Source organism: Micropterus salmoides, unplaced genomic scaffold (assembly GCF_014851395.1).
Source record: "Micropterus salmoides isolate LMB-PRFRI ecotype aquatic unplaced genomic scaffold, ASM1485139v1 Ms_hic_scaffold_14, whole genome shotgun sequence".
Lineage (NCBI taxonomy): Eukaryota > Metazoa > Chordata > Actinopteri > Centrarchiformes > Centrarchidae > Micropterus > Micropterus salmoides.
In genome coordinates this window covers 11,125,698-11,140,638 of record NW_024040485.1, presented here as the reverse complement: position 1 = coordinate 11,140,638, position 14,941 = coordinate 11,125,698, and the positions used below count along the sequence as shown (strand labels likewise).

The following is a 14,941-nucleotide window of genomic DNA, read 5'->3' as shown; positions in this document are numbered from 1 at the left end:
TTTTTAAAACTCTAGATTAAATAGGAGTCATATAGCAATTAAACTTTGAAAGTGTTTCTGGTTACTCCTGCAGCAAGTCAGTACTTTATTTTAATGTCAAACCAGAAATTGTTTTATTGTAGCTGGAGTTAAAAACTCTTTTGCCTTAAATGGGTTTGCAAAATGGGATGACTCAGTTTGGATTCACACAAAGATCACACAGAAAGTTAGCAAGCGTTTAATTTTTTTAAATTCTACTCCTTTCTACTACAGACTTTTATTTTATTTCACTTCGACAGTTAATTGACCATGAAAACAGCGTGACTGGTGGAAACTCCTCCAACTCGTTCCATTTTGTTTTGTTCTAAAACTTAATTTAACAAGGGCAGAAACGAAACTGAACTCTTTATAGTAACTATCACATGCAACAGTTTTTGGCTGACTCAATAACAGAAATTCAGTTTTAAGTCTTAAAGCACATCTTGAAAATACATAAATATCACATTAATAGGACATAAAATAAATATATTTCCAAATCCTGTATGTACACATTTACAGTCCTTTTCTCAATGTATCAGTGTTTTTCTATCTATAATCCTACTGAGTTTATGTCAGTAACACCTACATCTCACACACAGATCATCACGGTGGTGATAAAAACAGTATTCATTCAGAATATTAATATACTGTAATCATATAAGTGGCTGCAAGAGTTTTTTATTTTACCATTTCTAGGTGAGAAACATGCTCTCTCGCTTTAAATTGTGTAGGAACTGGAATGTAATGAGATGCTACGCGCATGTGTGACTCTTGTATAAAACACTGTATACACAGTATGCTCGTTGTAAGTGCTATTCATAGGACTACGTGACACTAATCTGGCTGTAGACACACGTGCTCTTGCTTTCACAGTGCAGTGTTTCTGTCCTGAAAATGTTTGCAGGGCGACTTCATTCACTCTCAGGTCGACTGGGTGACTTCAATGTAGGCCAGTAAGAGCATCCGCTGATTCAGTTTTCTGTGTCTGACGAGTCCGAGATGTCCGCCAGCCGCTCCTGCCTCTTGCGCACGTTCCAGTGCAAACACTGAGCCAGGCTTTCAAACCAGTCGTACACCAGGTCATGGCAACAGATGGAGGGCACTGGGTAGCAAGACGTAGTGATCTTGATACTGTTGGGAGAAAAGCAAAAAGCCAATTAATCCTAAATTGAGGAAAAAGAAATCTGTATAATGACGCAGCAGCTGATAATGAACTTTACCAGTCTCCATATTGGATCTCCTGTCTCTTCCTGCCATCAAACGACACCCAGGCGGTGTTCCTGGCATCAGGGGACAAGGTGATCTGTTTTGGGGGAGAAGCGTTATAACAGGGCTAAGACTCATGCTAGAGACGGGAGCAAATTAAAGGCAAAACCTGTATAAAAGAGTGGAAAAACATCAAATGCAGATGCTTCCGTGCACCCGGGCTCACTGAATTGTTTGGAGAGTTTGAAAATGGCGTGAATAAAATGCCTACATGGGATTTTTTTTAGACTGATGCTGATTTTGATATTTCATTTTAAAAGCTGATATTCAGATATATTGGTCGTTAGGGTTGGGCCGATAAATGATGCCTTCACATGACACCTGTGGATGATTTCAGACCATCATCTAAGACAATGCTCTCCACCACCATCACCATGAAACCAAATGCTCTAATCTACTTAGTGATGTCTGTGACGGATATATCCTTTTGTTATGTCTGGATATTGTTCTTTCTATCTCCTGCACTCAGGTCTCTCTTACCAAAGAGATCTTGATCTCAATGAGACTACCTGATTAAATAAAACATTGTGCATACAAGTGAGGGGATATCTTGTGGATGAAAGGTGTTGATCCCTCCAACAGATTACCACAGACTTTGCAAGTAGCACTGAAGTTGTTCTGGAGGCTCGTGGTGGAGTGACTCCATACTACGACATTTGATGTTGGTTTTTCCTTTACTTTGTCAACCATCTGTATAAGAGAGAAATGTATGCGGCTCAGCTAAGGTACAGAATGGCACCTTGAACCCTACTGTGCCTCTAAAGAAAAAACACACGGTGCTACGGGCAGTCAAACGTTAACAGGGATTGATGGAAATGTCTTACCACAACTATGACAGAGAAGACAGGGAGGCAAAAGAAACCCCCCTGATAACTAAGAGTGCCTTTTAAGGATTTAAATTAGTTTACAAGTAAACAGTTTATGTGTGGCGTGTATGAAGCTAGTGTTTCCCTGCTATACAGTACAAGAAAGAAAAAAAAACTGAACCACTGTAAATAAACAAAAAATATAAATATATTAATTCGAAGAAAAGAGTGAATGATTGGAGAAATGTAACAAATTCAGATGCCAAACAACTGATATAACTAAAATATTAGACAGTCCTTGGAGAATCTTAGTTACTGAAGCTGTTCTGGCAGCTCCTGATGGCCCAACGGCCTACGAACGCTCACGCTATCTGTTAACAATACGTATACACCACGCTCAGTCCTGCCTCCTCCCCTCCTTTCTTACCATGAGCTCCACCCCAGCAGGGACAACGATAGGCCTGAAGGAGAGTGAGTGTGGGCAGATGGGGGTGACCATGATGGCGGGTACATTAGGGTGGATCATGGAGGCTCCGGCTGCAGCTGCATATGCTGTGCTGCCTGTAGGTGTGGACACAATCACACCTGGAGGACAGAGAGAAGGAGGACATTTCTCACATTTACACTATTAATTTATCTGCCTCAACTGTACTGCTCTCCCTGTCCACGTTATCTGTTGTGAACCTACTGTGAAAAAAAGAAACTGTACTTTGCTTCACTTTGATGAAAAAACAAATCAAGACAAAAGAGTCACATCACTTCATAGGAACACGTGTATGACGGCCCTTACCGTCTCCCTGCACCGAGGTGATGAGTCGCCCATCGAGATACAAGTCCACATTGGACAGGTAGGAGGACGGGCCTCGGTCCACCACCACCTCATTCAACACCTGCGAACCATATGCACAGACAGGATAAAGATAAGAGGGCACTCAGAGAGCACATAAGTCCACCACAGCTGCACAATCTTCCAATTTTAGATTTCAATAGTTTTTCATCTGAATCTGTCTCAAAATAGTGATCAAGTTGACTGTGAAAACCTAAATCTTCCTTGGGAATATATATAAATCAGACTTAGGACCATTTAAATTAATCATCTTACTGCAGTGCCATCTATAGGCCAAATGCTATAAATGTTTTGATGTGTTTATGTGCATCTACATACTGTATGTGCAATATACTGCAAGTTTGTCCTTCACCTATGGCTTGAAGGAGAACCAGAATTTTATTCATATCTGTTAAACCATTTCTGAGACATCCAGCTAACAAACAAACAAGTAAACAACTCAAAACACAACCTGTGTGGCTGAGATGATAAAGGAAGTATAACTGCAGTGCTGTATAATGTGGAAAATCTGTATGTAGCCACTCAATAATATGACATTATTACATTTTGCTCATATCCTCATACGGTGCGGAGCACAATAAGGCCGTCTTCGATATGTAATTCATTTTCACAGACAGAAAATATAAAACGAAATCTAAATCAGCCAGCGATGGGCACAGGGTTACAGTGCATTACAACCCCACATCACACCAGGAAACTACAAGCAGTGAAACATGCTGGTGTGCTGACAAGCCGCATACAAATCATGTTCCACACTTCAGTCAGTCTCACAGCACTGCGGCGCAGAGCAGTGATGTCTGGCAGATGTACTGACGTCAGCTTAGCACAGAGCAAACATCCTGCTGGATTCAGCAGATGTGATGTAATCCGAGGTCAAGATCAAGTTCAGAGACCAGAACAAGTCCATCACTGTCTTCTATTGATGAGACAAAACTTTTTAAATTATTTTTTTTAAACCCAGGGAGAAAGAGGACAGCGTTGCACTGAAAAGTATGACTGCAGTAGTGAGGCATGTTGTTTAGTTACAGAGTGTGTCAGACCGAGAGTGTCAACGCTCATTAAATATCCATTCGCTGTGGATAGCGCTGTTGATGCCACAGTCTCCGTGGCAACTGGCTCTGAAAGAACTTCACAACATCCGAGTCTCTCTCCCATGTATTTGCCCCAGCGGCTTTATTATGACTGCCACCATGGCAACCCGGCCCAATGAGCTGTACACATGTATGAACCCACAAACACACCCAGGATGAAATGGAAACACACACACACACAGAGCCTCCATCGTCTTTACAGCGTCATTTTAGGAGTGTGATCAGGAATTAATAAAGAGGACAAAATGCGCTCACACGAGCCCTTTTCAACCAAATATTTCCAAAGACTATGGGACCAGACAAACTGAACTAGGAACTAAACTGGGAAACTTAAAGTCCTTCTTTAAACATTCCTGTTTGTGTTTCCACTGGATCTGAAGAACCATAAAGATTAGTCCAACTGATAAAAAAACGTATCATTTGAGGCGCAATTTTCACAAACGAGGAAACAACAACTGTTTGTATTTACTGTTGTGTGACGCTTATGTTTGCGTGGATCTAATGAATCAATGAATGCAAAGGAGACAGGAAAGGGTTGAAAAGGACACAGAAAACTCTCTCCAAAGTAGACGATCTTCTGAGTGACTTAAGGTTGTTTCTCTCTCTTCAGTACATCGTTTCCCAACTCAGTATGTTGTTTTGATGAAACTATCAGCCTCAAGATTGGTCACTTTCTTTTTCTCTTCTTAGCTTCTTCCGTCTACGTCCTCTTCAAGTCTTCAACTCTGCCATTAGCTGACGTTATGTCTATAGAGGCTGCTGAGCCCGGTTATGTTACAGGCACGACACCGGCGTCGCTCTCCATCAGCTGTTATTTTATATGTTGCATAATGCATAATGTTGCTTTAACATAATTTGTTTCTCTTATTTGCTCACTTTGTTCTCTCTCTCTCTCTCTCTCACACACACACACACACTCGCTTGTGCTCTTATACACATGGGCGGCTGTGGCTCAGGAGATAGAGCGGGTTGCCTGTTAGTCGAAAGATCGGAGGATCAATCACCGGCTCCTCCAGGCTGCATATTGAAGTGTCCTTGGGCAACATACTGAACCTCGAAAGGCCTCTGGTGGCTGTTCCACCAGTGTATGAATGTTAGTTTCTGTTTGAGCACTTAGGAATGTGAGCGAATGGTGAATGCTATGCAGTGTAAAAGCATGGTCGCAAAGACTAGAAAGGTGCTATATAAATACAGAGCATTTACATTCAATTTAATTTCAGTTAACTTTGCTTAGTGTGCAACAAAAGACAATACTGTCAAAGCATCAAGTAATAAAAAGGAAAAAGGTACAATTCATAAAACCAAGAATATAGCAGAAAACACTTGCTGTGTGTGTGTTTGTGTTTTTGTGAAAGACTGCGGAAATGTGAGCTAATTAATGTGTGTGGTTTGCTGTGTTTTTAGGTAAGGTTCTTATGCTCCTGAAATCCTGCTGTGTCTTTATTTATTTTTAGCTCAAGAAGCACCTGGGTCCTCATAAACAAAGGCAATGACCACTGTGACACTTTAACAAAGAGGTCTCAAGGATGTCTTTGTCCTCACCTGTAGCTGCAGGGTGACCTTGCCGGCCTCGCTGTTTGTGTGTCCATGAGGAAGTAGCCCGTTGTGTTCCTGCTGCGGCTCCCGGCTATACGGCTGCTGGCCTGCTCTCTGAAGCATGTCCTTCACCACCTTCACCTTCAGACGACTGCGCAGAGTGATGGCTGCATTGCCTGAAAACCAGCATACACATACAAACATAAGCACGCACGTGGCGCTCACATACACATTATCTACTTATTGTAGTGGCATGTGTTGAGCTATTTCGACAACTAAAAGAAGGGAACGTTACTTTTCTTTGATCTTTCAGGAGACCAATATTTCATTTAAAGCTCCAATCTACCTTCAAACACTTTGGCCACTTCAGTCTTGTATGACTCAAATTTGAAGGGCGTCAGGAAACCCAGAGAACCGAGGTGAAATGCCATTACCGGGGGGACGCTCCCCTACAGAAAAGAAAAACAGTCCGGGGAGCTTATTATGAGCAATTTATACAGTCTGCTAAATATTCAGGACACATATATACTAGCCTCTTAACACAATGTGCAACTAAATCAGAATCACAGACAAAAAATGCATTCCTTTTTCCACTTTTTTTGAGGATAGGATTTAAAAGTGAGGATAGGATTTAAAAATAAAAAGTAAGTAAAAGCAAGAAAAGAAAGCAAAATAGTAAAGCTTTGGAAAGTAAGGATAAAGTACAATGAAACCACATCGAAAATATATGTTAATCACAGATCTGTAGTTTTGACAGTATTATAGTCCCCATGGTTAGAAAAGACAAGATATAAGAAATAGATTTTTATTTGATTTGATTTAGAAGAATACATCCTTGGACACAGCGTTGCCTTTGAAAGTAGCTGTACATAGCATAAAAACTATTAAACCGTGTGACTTCAGCTTGCCTGTAGTGATCAACTGATAACAGTGTGATTACCTGGAAGAGAGAGGAGGCGTAGAGCAGAGTCCCATCTCCCCCCAGACAGATGATCAGGTCTATGCAGTCAGAGATATCATCATAACCTGCAGGCGAAAAAAACACCGCTACATTCAATATGTTGGTTTCATTTTAACAGCATTGTAGTATGCACATAAGAAACTTCTTGATAACAATGTCCTTTCATCTGTTTACAGCAAGAAAAAGCTGTCATGCTATTTAAATTTAAAATGGACAAATATAGTTATCTAGCAGAACAATGGCAACAACGTAAGAAAACATAAGACCATAGTATTAATGTGATCTAAACTACATTTTTGCTGTAAAACTAGAATTAACAATGGATATAATAATAATGGATAATAATGGATATACTAGTATCTTTCTTCAGTTTACTTTTTTGAAAGCTCACAAAGTGTTATGTATTGCTGCTGTTTAATCTACCAAACAGCAGAACCACCCTAAACACCACAATATTAAAGTACAGCTTACATACGGAGTACTCTGAAGGAGTACCTTTAATTTTCACATTTAACACCTGGAACTTGTGTATACAGAACTTTTATCTTTAGTGGTATATTTTACATCACAGTGTACAAATGTTAGTTCAGTGTTAATACTTGTGTCTTTATCGTGTGACAGGCGGTGGGACATGCTGGAGTCTCACCCTCTCTGAAGGTGCAGAGCTGATTGCGGATGGAGCCGAACGCCTCGTCCTTTGACAGCGTAGCATCATCTGCTACCCTGCGTTCCACGTACACCATCATCTGCTTCTCCTGATGCACAGAGACACGCTTTAGTGACGGCAGCCAACACACACACGCGCGCGCACGGTCGTCTCTCAAGTTGAGCGTATGCCAAGCACGTGCAGTTTAACATGACTGCGTTTGTATGGAATGGGCCCTTGTTGTACAAAGCACAGCTTGTTTTGGAAACATGTGGCCAAAAGGTGTCATAAGTGCATGAGACAAGACTGCAACTTTCACCTACATGTCTGGTTCATTTCCTGGATTCTTTTTGTTAAGACTTGTCGATCTTCAGTACCACAAATGCTTCAGTGTACACACAAACAAAACTGTAACTGAAAGCAATGAAATGGAGAATCTGATCTCAAAATTCAAACAAAAGATTCACCCTCTGATTAAACTGAACACAAAACTGCAACCTGGTATTACTCTCAAATTGACTGACAGGTAAATGAACACGTCATACAGTAGACTAACATTGGAAACCAACTATTTTTGAATTTGGTATACACACATGCTATTTTGCCTGTGTCAGAAAACTTTTCTCAAGATATGAGACAAAAAGAGAGCATCAGGAGGAGGTGGTGATGGTGCCGATACAGCTGATCTCTCACTACAGTACTGAGTTTAACGCAGTAAAACAATATCAAGTACCTGTAGTGATTTTACAGTTATTTGAATGTTAAGTTCAAATTCAAGATTATCTCAACTAGGGCTGCACGATTTAGATAAAAAGTCATATTGTGACATTATTGCGATTTGCGATTCGATTATAATGGAACAAATGGTAGTATGAGTCTACTTGCTTGATTATCAAGGAATATGCACAATATACTGACATTTTGAAATGTGTGATCAGTGTACATCGGTCTCTAATTTGTTAATGCTAAGGACTAACTTGTCAATAATCATATTGTTCATCATTTGAAAGTCTGCTGTAGTAGTCAAATCTTTTTTAATGTTCCGCCCCATCCACGCTGTGATTGGTTGGTTGACGAGCGTCACACACACCTTTTCTGTTTTATTAAATCGCACACTTTTTGCGACGACGATTAGATTAATCGTGCAGCCCTCATCTCAACACAAACCCAGGCTTCTGCATTACATTTACCTTTTAATACCACATTAAATGCAATTTAATACCTGATTCACAGTCATACCAGGCAAAGTATGAAAGTCCGATGGAGACAATATAGCCTAGAGTAATTTATTCTCATCACTTTGTCGGTACTTCCCAGCAGTATATCACAATGAAAGTGACATAATTAATTATATGAACATGGATGGATGGATGGATGTTTGCTACAGGTCTGATGGTTCTGACTGAAACTCCACAAAAGGATTAAACAGTCTCCTGCCCGCAAACTTTTAGTTTATAGGTGTTTTCATGTCTTTAATGAAAGCCTGCAATCAGACACAAAAACATAACTAACATTTCTGTCAACAACAGGCAAGAGGAAATATTTACTCCCCACCCTCTGTGTGCTTATAATCAGGATGAGGACATTTTCTATTATTTTTGTTTAATACTTTCGAAGAGTCAGTTTAAATTTTTAGTCAACTATGCCAGATAATGGTTAATTTACTTTTTTTCATCCTCACAATCGTCCTCGTGGCTTCTGTAAATCTCAATCATTTCTTTGAGCGGAATAACCTTGTGATCATTACACCTTGTCTGTAAACAGGTCCTGACTGGTGTGCGGCAAGGGTGCCTGCTCTCACCCTTTCTTTTCCTCCTTTGCATAGACTAGGTGATGAAAGAAACAACCAACAACAGACGAACCCGGCATACAGTGGAACCTGACAGAGCAGCTAGAAGATCTCGATTTCGCTGATGATCTGGCATTACTGGCTCACACATACCAACAGATGCAGGAAAAATCTGGAAAACTGGAGGAAACAGCTGCTCTGCTCGGTCTCAAAATAAACTCATCAAAAAATAAAGTATTGCGTATCAACAGCAAGAACAGCACACCCATAACCATGGATAATAATGCACTAGAGGATGTAAACAGCTTCACATACCTCGGTAGCATCATCTCAAGGGATGGTGGCACGGAGGACGATGTCCAAGCCAGGAACGGAAAAGCAAGGACAACATTCAACATGCTAAACAATATTTGGAAGGCAAAAAACCTGTCACTCAAGACCAAACTGCAAATCTTCAACTCAAACGTAAAAACCACTCTACTTTATGGCTCTGAAACCCAGAGAATTACCACCACCATACTTAATAAGCTGCAGGCCTTCATCAACCGGTGCCTCAGACACCTTCTAGGAATATACTGGCCCAACATCATCTCTAACGCCAACATGTGGGAACTCACCAAACAAGAATAGAAATGCAAATTCGGAGGAGGAAATGGAAGTGGATAGGGCACACACTCAGGAGAAAGAAATCAATCACTAAACAGGCACTGACATGGAACCCACAGGGCAAGAGGAAGAGAGGCAGACCGAGAACCACCTGGAGAAGAACCACAGAACAGGAGATAAAGAAGAAAGGGCTGACGTGGCAACATCTAGAGAGGAGGGCGTAAGTCCGGAGAGGATGGAAGAGCTTCGTCGATGGCCTATGTTCCTATGGGAATTTAAAGACTTAACTAACTAACTTACTAACTAACTGTAAACAGTTCTGTAGTTTGTACACCCACACGTCAACATGGGACAAAAAAAAAAGTCTTGCGGTGCATGCTGAGATTTCTAAGCTTCAATTGTGTACAACTCAGATTTATATAATTACAACATTAAGGATTGGGTCAATTGTCCAGTGGAAATAGTAAGTGATGTGTCATTAATGTGTGCAATAACCAAAATCAAGTGCGTCTCAAGGCATCTGAAAAATTTGAATCTGTTTTCAGTATGGTTTTTAGATGCCAAAGTCAACCTCCTTAATCACACATTCATCTCAGGAAACGTATATGATAACAAACAAACAAATGATCAAATCATGTGATTCTGTACCTCCACTAGAAACCTGCAGAGCTCTTTGAAAGGCTCGACGAGGCTCTCATCTCTGATTTTCCTTATGATGAGCACATTGACGGGAGGTTTATTCCAGGTAAGCCGCTGGCTGGCTGGGTCCTGGATGTGCCTGGGACACGCAAACAGACACACCAATAAACAAACACACTAATAGGTTAGAAAAACAGAAACAGACTAAATACGTTATGTCTAATATCTTTAGAAACAGATGACTGTTACATAATCACACTGTCTTGAGACTTTGACCAGATGTTACCTTGTTTTCTGGATTAATAAATCTACATTGTACCAACAGCTGCAGTCATTCATTAACTTTTTTGACACTGTAACGTCTGCAGGAGTGACGTCCACACTCTAAACATCAGAAATTAAACAAGCTCTTTCTTTCTGCTCTTTACCGTTTGTTTCTCTCATCCTTCACGTGGTGGATGACAGGCATTGTACGGATAATTTCGTTCTGTGTCTGTGTTTTCAGATCAAGTCCATGGAAACACTCTTGAGACCAGGCGACAATAAGCATCTGTAGTCTGCTCTGTTATCCATCCCATTTCATGGAACATCCAATCACAGCATTCTCATTTTTATCTTATCTCACACCGTTACGTAAGCTTCTCTGTGTCAATGTCCCTGACAAACAGTTTGTACACACAAAGTTTGACTCATCCAGCACTATTATGCTTACATGACTGAAGTTGGGTTGGGAAGAATACAGGCTTTGGGTCCGAAGTGAGTGGCTGGATACGGTCCATGTAGAAAGTGGGCTCTCCTGTGAGGAGGGGGAAAAAAGAGGAGGACAAGTCAGGATAATATCACCTCACGTCGGGGGCAACAGAGTTGAGACAGTGGCATGGTCAACCAGGTGGCAACCAGCAGAGCAAACCTCTTAGGCGAGCTTTCCGCTGTGTCGCTTGCTGAGCCAGAAGGCTCCGAGTGCTCGTGTTGTCCCGGCAACCTCTGCCGCTCGATCTCCCAGAGCAGCTGTTCATGACCACCCCCCCGCCGCTGTGATCTCATCCCCCTCCGTCGTCTCCGTGGTGACTTGGACGGGTGCTCCCTGTGCTTGGAGGGCCTGGCTGACTCGGACAGCTGACCAGAGGGGGCTGAAGGTCGCGCCATGCCTTTATTCGGCATTGCCAGGGGCCCCGATGATGGACTGGCCTCTGAATTCTCCATTCTGCAGGGAAGAAACATCTGTTAAAGGGAGAACATCAGCATCTCCTGTTTGTAAACACACTACAGCCTAAAGATTTTTAAAAAATATCTAATTGCGATTATTTTGACTGATATTGCATTTGCGATATGATTTGCAATATTGGAGGGAATGATAATTTTTACATAATTATTCTCATTTTCATTGATAAACTTATTTACATGTTTATGATGTTATTTTTGCTGGGATCCGTACCAAACAAAGACGTTTTCTTAAGACTGTAGAATATGAAGTGTACAACTCTGCAACACGACAATATTACATTTAAAATGGTATTATGACACGCACTTTGCATTTAACAAATACTGCACTTCCTGCGATTTTAAAATTGCAGTAGGCCATATTCCAATTTCTGATTTCGATTAATTGTGCAGCCCTAAACCACACCAAGTTGGGCCCTCCCCCCTGGCTCACAGAGCGAGAGAAACAGCAATGGTGGTCGAGCGAGTCAGAGAGTGAATGAGGAGAGGGAACAGAACAAAAATATTTTGACAATTTAAAGAAGAAGACGAACAATGAGATTTTTTTTTTTTAACTGAAAATACTTTAGAGCTGAAACGATTAGTGGATTAAATAAGTAGTCAGCTGCCAGAAAATGAAACTCCAACAATTATTCTACATAGTATGATAATCATTTAATCGTTTTGTACTTTATGAAGCTAAAATACCAACATCTCTGGTTCCAACTTCTATGAGGATTTGCTGCTTTTTTTATGTTCAATATATCACTGTACATTTTGGCACAAGCACTTTAAAGAGGTCATATATGCTTTTTTCCTTTTTTCCTCTTCTTTAGTGAGTTCTTTTTTGTCCATGTAATAGGTTTGCAAAGTCAAAAAGCTTAAAGTCCACCCCAAAGGGAGTTCCCATCTCCTACAGAAAACACTGCTCTGAACAGCCTGAAAACAGCTGGTTTCTAGTCCAGCCGTTTCCCTTTCATCCCTGAAAACAAATTAATGTCTCACAACTCTTGCTCTGGTCCATGTTGCTAAGGGGAACATAAACAGCTGAAACGAAGCAGTGTTTACCGGCTTCTCACGTCCCACCCTACTCTGTTTCTCATTGGCTAGTAGTCCTTAACTAGGAACTCCCAACAAAGATCTTGTAGAGTTAAAATGTATCACTCCATGGTGTTTTTTTTTTTTAAATGAAACCATGTAAACCTGTTCTGGTGCAATCCCTAAGTAAGATTTTGAACATGAAAATGAGCCTAGTATGACCTCTTTAAAAACATCATGACAGCAACACCTTGGGCTCTGGTTTTGAGGACAAAAGGATCAATAATTAATTGAAAACAATCAGCAGATCAATTGATTTTTAACATAGCAGTCTACTTATGAAGATTTAAAATGTAACAATTTTAAGTGTCATTCATAAAGTAATACTGTGTCGCAGTAGTTTAACTACTTGGTATGAACCACAAGGTGAAGTAATCTTTTAAAGAAATAAAGTAGTACAAATTCTCTGATTTCAGATTCTTAAATGTGAATTACTTCTGGTTTCTTAGTTAGTTAGTTGCAGCCCTAGCTCAAGGGGTTAAGTGATAAATAATAGTCACTTGATGACAGCCTTTATCCATTTCACATAAATAGATAACTAGTTTTGTCTTGTGTTTTCTGGCTGTTTAAAGGCTTAATTTAAGGTTAGGTACTGAATGGGCTGTTTACATTTCTTTTTTGGTTTTCATAAAGTTAGAGTAACTAAATGTTTAACATGGAAAAATCGATTTATTCATCACACAAGAAAGGCTGCAACTAATATTTGTTGTCAAACAATGTGCTCGATTATTTTCTCAATTAATCTTTTTTTTTTGGTCTAAAGTTATAAATTGTCAGAAAATGTTGAAAAATGTCATCAGTGTTTCCCAAAGACCAATTTGTCCTCCTCAAATGTCTTGTTTTTTCTGCATCCCAGAGACATTCAGTTTACGGTCACTGAGGACTAACGTTAGAGAAACTTGAGATTATTCACATTTCAGAAGCTGAAATCAGAATTTAGACTTTATTTTCTCTTTAAAATGTCACTGGAACTGATTAATTGATTATCAAAATACCTGGCGATTAATTTATTGGTTGAGAACTAATTGATTAATCGTTGCAGCTCTACACTCAAAAGTTTAGTTTCACTCCTACAGCAAACAGGCTAACGTTAACGTTATATTGATTTTCCACAAAACACAGTTAACAGTTAAATATTCATTTAACTATCTGACTAATGAATGACCCAACCTACACCAAACCAAGGTCTAATGTTACAACTTTCTTTTTAGCATTTACGCTAACTTACGTTAGCTAAGTAGCTACCCAGTCTGAACGTCTGAACGTCTGAACGAAGTAAAGCCTTACTGTGTCAGAGAGAAGCACACATGCTCATTTCGTTACTACTTCATCAAGGCTGGAGTGTGTTTGGACGATACCAAAAGACCTTAGTGTCAAACTCTAAAAGCTGAAATATTACAAAACAGTGCATGACCGTTGGTAGGGGGAAGTGATGTTGGGGGGAATGCTTCCGGGACTTCACTGTGAGCGGATCTCTGCGCAGGACGGGTGTTCAGGTCAACAAACAGCGCCATGTTTGGTGACAAAAAGACAACCATACAGTAACTGCAGAAATCTACAGTTTTGTAAGGGTTTTGTCTGATTATAATAACTAATAATAAAAGGCTGCTATATTTTGCACTCCGTTTGTTTTTCAACAAACCAATAATAGTATAATTAATATCCATCCATCGTCAACCGCTTATCCTGTGTACAGTATAATTAATATAATAAGCCTAAATAAATATTATATTGTACTAAATGCCTATATATTATGTTAATATCACACATCCAATGGTAAATATGTTGTACTTTTCTCTATAAATCTATTTCCTACCTACAAATTAAAGAGACATTTAATTGTACATTTAAAAGCATGAAAACAAATGAGTTTCTAGATGACTATAATTATGTATGACTAAATCATTGATTCATCAAGTAAACAGAACAAATAAACTGAATTATTAATTATCAGGTTCAGGACCTGAACTTGATGAACTGAATTAATAATTAAATCTAATGATCTTTCGAATGACCTGCCTGGGGAGATCAGGGCAGCTAGAACAGTTTCCTCTCTTTAATCTCTTTTAAAAACTCAATTATACAAATGTGCTTTTAAGTGAGTCATTTATCTTTTTACTAGCTTATCTTATTTTACCTGAGTTGTTCTTTTACCTGACTATTTTATCTTGTTTTTGTAAAGCCACATAGACTATAGGCTAGTTCATAATAATAATGCATAACTGTAATGCAAATGTAATCTTTTTTATTTATTAAGTGGAAAGCAGATGAGATCAGTGGTGCAAGAAGCAAGTAAAAGTAGTAAACCATATTGGAAAAAATATAACCAGTGGTACATTTACTCAAGTTCTGTAGATCTAGCTCTGTAGTTCTGCACATCTGCTTTACTATTGTTGGACCCAAAATGTTATTAATTACAAAACAAATAAGACACTATA

General features: G+C 39.6%; 1 protein-coding gene across 3 annotated transcripts; it reads right to left on the bottom strand.

The window, feature by feature from the left end:
- Positions 1 to 194: 194 nt before the first annotated feature.
- Positions 195 to 13,928, bottom strand: nadkb (NAD kinase b). 3 transcript variants are annotated; one of them, XM_038717624.1, is made up of 12 exons: positions 13,791 to 13,928; positions 11,116 to 11,409; positions 10,918 to 11,001; positions 10,215 to 10,344; positions 7,172 to 7,280; positions 6,505 to 6,590; positions 5,911 to 6,013; positions 5,571 to 5,740; positions 2,881 to 2,980; positions 2,518 to 2,675; positions 1,239 to 1,321; positions 990 to 1,149 (listed from the first exon to the last, which is right to left on the bottom strand). In XM_038717624.1, the coding sequence occupies exons 2-12, from the start codon at positions 11,406 to 11,408 to the stop codon at positions 990 to 992; spliced, it is 1,476 nt and encodes a 491-aa protein (XP_038573552.1). In that variant the 5' UTR covers position 11,409; positions 13,791 to 13,928. The 3 variants fall into 3 exon arrangements, with proteins under 3 accessions (XP_038573551.1, XP_038573553.1, XP_038573552.1); XM_038717623.1 differs by lacking the exon at positions 13,791 to 13,928 and having other exon boundaries at positions 195 to 1,149; positions 11,116 to 13,747; XM_038717625.1 differs by lacking the exons at positions 10,918 to 11,001; positions 11,116 to 11,409; positions 13,791 to 13,928 and adding an exon at positions 10,634 to 10,793 and having other exon boundaries at positions 195 to 1,149.
- Between the last annotated feature and the right edge of the window lie 1,013 nt (positions 13,929 to 14,941).

Bases quoted from the DNA above. Each gene is read 5' to 3' on its own strand.
- nadkb (XM_038717623.1), bottom strand. From the start codon at position 11,426: ATGTTTCTTCCCTGCAGAATGGAGAATTCAGAGGCCAGTCCATCATCG. The intron at 10,345-10,917 runs GTAAGCATAATA...TGCGTGTCCCAG, and splicing joins CCCAACCCAACTTCAGTCAT to GCACATCCAGGACCCAGCCA. The intron at 1,322-2,517 runs GTAAGAAAGGAG...CCCCCAAAACAG, and splicing joins CTGCTGGGGTGGAGCTCATG to ATCACCTTGTCCCCTGATGC.